This window comes from Austrofundulus limnaeus, unplaced genomic scaffold (genome assembly GCF_001266775.1).
Source record: "Austrofundulus limnaeus strain Quisiro unplaced genomic scaffold, Austrofundulus_limnaeus-1.0 Scaffold39, whole genome shotgun sequence".
Taxonomy (NCBI): Eukaryota; Metazoa; Chordata; class Actinopteri; order Cyprinodontiformes; family Rivulidae; genus Austrofundulus; species Austrofundulus limnaeus.
Genome location: NW_013952441.1, coordinates 1,981,042 through 1,987,199, shown reverse-complemented (window position 1 = coordinate 1,987,199; position 6,158 = coordinate 1,981,042). Strand labels below are relative to the sequence as shown.

General features: G+C 40.8%; 1 protein-coding gene across 1 annotated transcript in view; it reads left to right on the top strand.

Moving 5' to 3' along the window:
* Positions 1-80: 80 nt before the first annotated feature.
* The window catches only part of msh2 (mutS homolog 2 (E. coli)), a 15,017-nt gene continuing 8,939 nt past the window's right edge, over positions 81-6,158 (top strand). Inside the window, exons 1-9 of the mRNA XM_014007066.1 lie at positions 81-554; positions 863-1,011; positions 1,097-1,381; positions 1,475-1,621; positions 3,329-3,478; positions 3,843-3,976; positions 4,076-4,275; positions 4,353-4,462; positions 5,113-5,236. Of these exons, the coding sequence (XP_013862520.1) occupies positions 347-554; positions 863-1,011; positions 1,097-1,381; positions 1,475-1,621; positions 3,329-3,478; positions 3,843-3,976; positions 4,076-4,275; positions 4,353-4,462; positions 5,113-5,236 (1,507 nt within the window). The 5' untranslated portion in view covers positions 81-346. The remainder of the gene's footprint in view (positions 555-862; positions 1,012-1,096; positions 1,382-1,474; positions 1,622-3,328; positions 3,479-3,842; positions 3,977-4,075; positions 4,276-4,352; positions 4,463-5,112; positions 5,237-6,158) is intronic.

Below are 6,158 nucleotides of genomic sequence, written 5' to 3'. Positions count from 1 at the left end.
ACTAATACAAAAACAAATAAAACTAGAGAAACTAAAATTTCATTAAAAATGCAGTGTAAATTTGATGAAATTTGCTAAAGAAGCTGAATTAAATCTAAAAGAAGTAGAACTCTAGCTAAAAGCTAGTAGCAAAACAGAAGGTTAGCTTAAAGTAGTAAAAGGCTGTTGTAACAAATATCTAACATTAGAAACTAAAAGTTGTAAAAGACTTTCTTTTTCCTTTGGTGGCGCACTTTACATTTAAACGCTCAAGAAGAAGAAGCGTCTCCTCCGCCGTTTCCATGGGAGCTGAGCAYAAGGCAACGTCACTTCCTGTTTGGCTCCGTCGGTGGCGGGAGATTCCAGCATGGCGGTGCAGCCGAAGCAGAACCTTTCCATGGACAGTGCGGCCGAGCACGGCTTTTTAAACTTTATTTTCTCCATGCCGGAGAAACCGGACACTACATTCAGAGTATTTGACCGAAATGACTACTACACCGTCCACGGGAAGGACGCCATGTTTGCTGCGAAGGAGGTTTTTAAGACGAATGGGGTCATCAAGTATTTGGGTTCAGGTAACACAGACCCGAGCTGACTTAGCTAAGGCTTGTAAACTCGTTAGAGATTAGTTGTAATTTTAGATAAGGTGTAGCTAGTTTTAGCTGTGTTTTATAAACATTTGAAAATGTATACATTTTATAACCGAGTCTGTACGGTGAAGTGTATTTACTTATAGGTTAGTTCTGTTTGCAAACAATTTTAGGAGAGCTCATGTTTCATAAACTGAACGCTGTTTGTGTCTCCTCCATCGTGCATTAAATATATTTCTTCCAGGCACAAATGTTCTGTTATCAACCTCGTCCAAACTGTTGTTGATCAACAGGAAGTCGCAAGCTGGAGAGTGTGATCCTGAGCAAGCTGAACTTTGAAGCCTTTGTGAAGGACCTGTTGTTGGTGAGGCAGTACAGAGTGGAGGTGTACAGGAACCACAGCAAGAGCAGCAAAGAGCACGACTGGAGGATCGAATATAAGGTAAAACTGTAAATGTTACCTGTTCGCTGTCTACAACAGAAAGAGAAAGGGTTTTCAGATGTCATCGTGGTTCCTCTGAACGCAGGCCTCTCCAGGAAACCTGACTCAGTTGGAGGAGATCCTGTTCGGCGGTGGAACCGGAGCGGAGGGCTGCGCGGGGGTCGTCGCAGTGCGATTTGCGACGGGAGCCGACGGGCAGCGCGTGGTCGGCGTCGGATACGTGGACGCGGCCCAGAGGAAGATGGGCGTGTGCGAGTTCCCGGACAACGAGATCTTCTCCAACCTGGAGTCCCTGCTGGTCCAGATCAGCCCSAAAGAGTGTCTCTTGGCTCAGGGCGAATGCAGCGCCGATGGGAGCAAACTGCGCGAGGTATGTGGGGCCATGTTGGCTTCCTCGAATGTTCGTATTGCTTCTGATCGTTCTGAGCATTAAACAGAGGTACGTTTTGTTTTGCTTGTGTAGGTGGTACAGCGCGGCGGTATGCTGGTTTCTGACMGAAAGAAAGCAGAGTTCAGCAGCAAGGACATAGTTCAGGATCTCAACAGGCTGCTGAGATCTAAGAGAGGAGAAACCGTAGCGAGCAACACACTACCTGAACTGGACAAGCAGGTATGTTTTTATCTTCRTGTAATATGTTACATGGAAGACAAACCGTTCCCAACAGGCTGATGATTTTTAAAGTTCATACAGAAACACTCAGACCAGGGGTGTAGCACCAAATTCTGGGCCCTGTACGCTCTCGATGTCAGTGGGCCTCTATCCATGCCAGTGCACGAGGTGCATAAGCAAAGAGAAGAAAAAAAGGGGGTATTCTTTTAAATAAAAAAAGCATAACTAGGGTTTTAAGCTACAGTCAGATCAGATTATATTGATGAGTGAAACAACTCTAAAAGTGATCGCTAACATCAGCAATGATCATCACCTTGTTGTGTCTCTGCACTGTGTGTGCGTCTCGGTATCGGACTCCGGGACATGCAGCAGCTCTGATGAGGCGCATTGACCACACCAAATCATTTATTTAAAAGTTGTAAAGCGACCAAAACTTTTAACCAGCTGAGCAGGTTGGCCAGTCAGCAGGCAGACCACGGGAAACCTCCCAGTTCTGTCTGTCGGGGTCTGCCCGCAGTTTTTTCAGCTGTGTCTGGGTTAAACACTTGCTGTCGGGCGGACTAAACCATTTTGCGCCTCCAAGAGGGGGGGGGGCTGGGGGCCCAGAATGTCCAATAGGGTGTGTGGACAGTAAAATAAATTTCATTCTCTGTTTATATTATCAATATATTTGAAATAAATTACTACACCAATTAAATGAAGGGCCCATTTCATTTGGGAAAAAAATAAATAAAAAATAAAATCAGGACTTCCTTGGGCCCCTCGCCCATTTTGGGCCCTGGGTACTGAGGACCCCCACCCCCCAACTTCCACGCCCATGACTTAGACCTACACAGTGATCCAACTAAAATTCAAATAGATCTTGAAATGCTGTAAGAAACCAGTTTTACTCGAGTGTGATTTCCAGACATTAAGTGCTAAATGTGTAAAACGTCTTTTCTTGAAGGCAGTAGTCTAACATCAACTGAAACAAGTGTTGTGTACATCCATAGGTAAACACAAACAAATTTTTTTAAGAGAGAAAGTTTTTATTATCTTAAGGGGATGGAAATGTTTGTGAAGCCATATTTTTGTACTTGATTGAGAGAAAGATGTACTTTAATCCAGGGTATACTTTAATCCAGGGTATAGGATTATGGAATGGTTTGGAGGGTGATCTTAAAAATGCCAGATCTATGTACATATTTAAGAAACAGATAAAAGCTAGTTTGTTGAAGGTATATGGAAAAGTAAAATGTGAAGCTGTATGAATTGTAGTTTTAGTTGATGTTTTTATTTTTATTTAGTATTGTTTTGTAAATTATGTTTTGTTTGAATATGTTCTGGGGATAAAAGAGGCAGACATAAGATTTATTCTTCTTCTGCTACCTTTCATTTTATTTAGATTTTTGATTTGTGTTTTTTCTTTGTTTTCTATTTTTTAATTTTTTAATGAAATTAATATATTTTTTAATTGAATTGAGTTGCACACACCAGACTCTGTCCATTTCATGACTTTTGTATGCAAATATCCGAGTGTCAAATCTGCTAAATGTTAAATAGCATAAGTTTTTAGAATTTTCTTAATCTAATGTTTAAGTTAAATAAAAAATATTGAAGTTGTTCCCATCTTTTTGTTCATGCAGACAGTGCTGGGATTTTAGGAAAGGTTGTGAATTAAAAAAAAGTTTGACATCAGTTTTTGTGTTTGTTTTTGTCCGTTCACAGGTGGCCATGTCCTGTTTGGCTGCAGTGGTGCGTTTCCTCGAGCTGCTTTCTGACGAGTCCAACTTCAACTCTTTTAGTCTCACTGCTCTGGAGCTCGGTCAGTACATGAGGCTGGACCACGCCGCCGTCAGGGCTCTGAACCTCTTCCAGGTTAGTGATGGAGACCAGCGTCACCAGACTTTGTTTTCTCTTCATTAAAAAAAAAACAAAACAAAAAAACAGCTACTGTATCAGTTGATAAGTTTTTTATAAACTGTAGGTTATTTTTGATTGAATTTATTTATTTGAGAAAAAGGGGCAGATATAATAAGATTTTTTTCTTCTTCTGCTACGTTTCATTTAATTTGATTTGTATTTTTGTTGTTTGTTGTTGAATTCATGTTGTTTTTAAAGAATTAAATAAACTAAACTAAACTAAACTGAAAAAAAAAAAACAACTAAAAATTGTCCCAAATGTTCGCTCCATGTCCTGAGTTCAGTTTGGGGATTGATGCGTTTGAATGGTTTCCTCCAGGGTTCACCTGATGACACCAGCGGAGCTCATTCATTGGCCGGTTTGCTGAACAAGTGTCGAACTCCTCAGGGTCAGAGGCTGGTCAGTCAGTGGATCAAACAGCCACTCATGGACAAAACCAGAATAGAAGAGAGGTACAAACACGACACTCGGTGTGATTGACCGAGATCTTTGAATCATTCTCTGACTCCCGAGCGTTGTTTGACGTCTCCGTCGTGAACGTGTGCACGCAGGCTGGATCTGGTGGAGAGTTTTGTGTGCGACTCGGAGCTCAGGCAGACCTGTCAGGAGGATTTGCTGCGCCGCTTCCCCGACCTTCACCGCCTGGCCAAGAAGTTTCACCGGCAGTCTGCAAACCTGCAGGACTGCTACCGCGTGTACCAGGCTGTGAGCCAGCTCCCCGCCCTCATCGCAGCCCTGGAGAGACACTCAGGTACACGCACACTTGCAGACCACCGTCAAACCTTGTTTTTAAGTGTTTTAAGCCTCTGCATCATTGTGTGTTTTCAGGCAGCTACCAGGTGCTGCTGCAGGCAGCGTTCACCTCTCCCCTCACCGACCTGCAGTCAGATTTCACAAAGTTTCAGGAGATGATCGAAACCACGCTGGACATGAACCAGGTGTTTATCTGTATATCTCTGCACATTTGTGACCCGTCACATTGAAACGAGGATTAAGTCAAATTTGGTCAAAATGACCAAATCATATTTTCAGATTCCTGCTTTAACAGCTACATTTTGATACTGAGTACATCCTGATATCTTTAGTAGGTCCAGAGATATTATGTAATTTGTCTTGTTGGTTACAATAGTTCATAAATATTTGGTTAAATCCTAATTGTATATAATTTTAATGAGGATTTTTTATGTCATTTGAAAAAATAAACCTCAAATAGTATTTGAGTATTGAGATTTCTCAGCTGGAAAGAAACAAAAATGTTGATAGTTTACAGTGAAAATCTCAACATTTTAAGGTGTTTTTCCACAAAAATGGGTTTTTGGTTGCTAATGCTCAAAAAGTGCTTCAAAATTTTTTTAAAAGATAATATTTCAGACAGTTCATTGAAATGATATATTGATAAATTTCTTTGTTATATTCTGACAAAATGTAATTTTCGCATGCGTTTTAATCAAAACACTATCTGCCTATTTCTCCACATACATTTAGACTTAATTCTCGTTTCGATGTGATTGGTCATATTTCAGTTCGAAAGTCTTGTTTTTTTGTGTTTATTTGTTTCCTGTGTCTGTTTTTTTTTTTTTGTACGTAGATTGAACACCATGAGTTCCTGGTGAAGGCGTCGTTCGACCCGGTTTTGAGCGAGCTGAGAGAAAAGATGGACGCGCTGGAAAAGAGCATGCAGGCTGTGCTGAACGGCGCAGCCAGAGAATTAGGTGATGGAAGCACACAAACACACAGAGTTCATTAAAAGACTTCAAAWGTGTATTAAAAAAGATTAAAGCCCATTTTATTATTTTAAAAAGAGGATTCTTTGTCTAAAATGACTCAGTGTTCTGTGACGTAAAGCCTGGGCTAATTGAGCTCAGCAGGGGCTTGTCATGTGCAACATAATGCATCTAAAGCTTGAAATTTGGCTCCTATCAGCCTGACTGAAAGACCAAGAGAAAAGATTTGTGTGAAAGATGTCCACAGTGTGGGAGAAACTCAGACCCAGTGTCGTCCGCACTCATGGGGAGATGAGTAAAGCTGTCGAATTAAAGTTTTTATGTGGATTAATGTTTCTGTTGTTGACAGTTTTATCATTGGACTCAGTGTCAAACTCAGTTACASAAGGAGGCCAAAAGTCTAACCTTGTTCCAAACCATGGGCCAATTTCTGTTAATATTTATTGAAAAAATAGTTATTTAACAAATGATTCTTAAATGACCTTTTCCTAATTGTTTTATGTAACATTTAGAACATAACGTAACAGAAAAATAAATAAATAAATCTAGAAATACATCAATTAGCATTATTTCTTATGCCTTTTTCTCTATTTACAGCTTTTTTCTTATTTCTTAGAGATATTTTTATTGCAATCCTGCAAATCGTGTAGAAAATGAAAACTTTCTCTAAAAATCCAATAGTTTGACTTTAAAATAAGAAAAGAACTCAACAAAAAAATCAATTTTGATTCTCTGTTGCTCTTTTCCCGCATTAAATAAGGCCGGGCGTCCTGGTGCGGCCCGGGCCGGCCCTTGGCTATCTGCTCCTCTCCACCCCAGAATGATTGGGCCTACCCCCTGGGTTCGGGTGTGTGCTGCCTCCTGTAGTGGGTGGGTGCATGTCCTGGACCTGGGGGGTATAGAGTGTGTA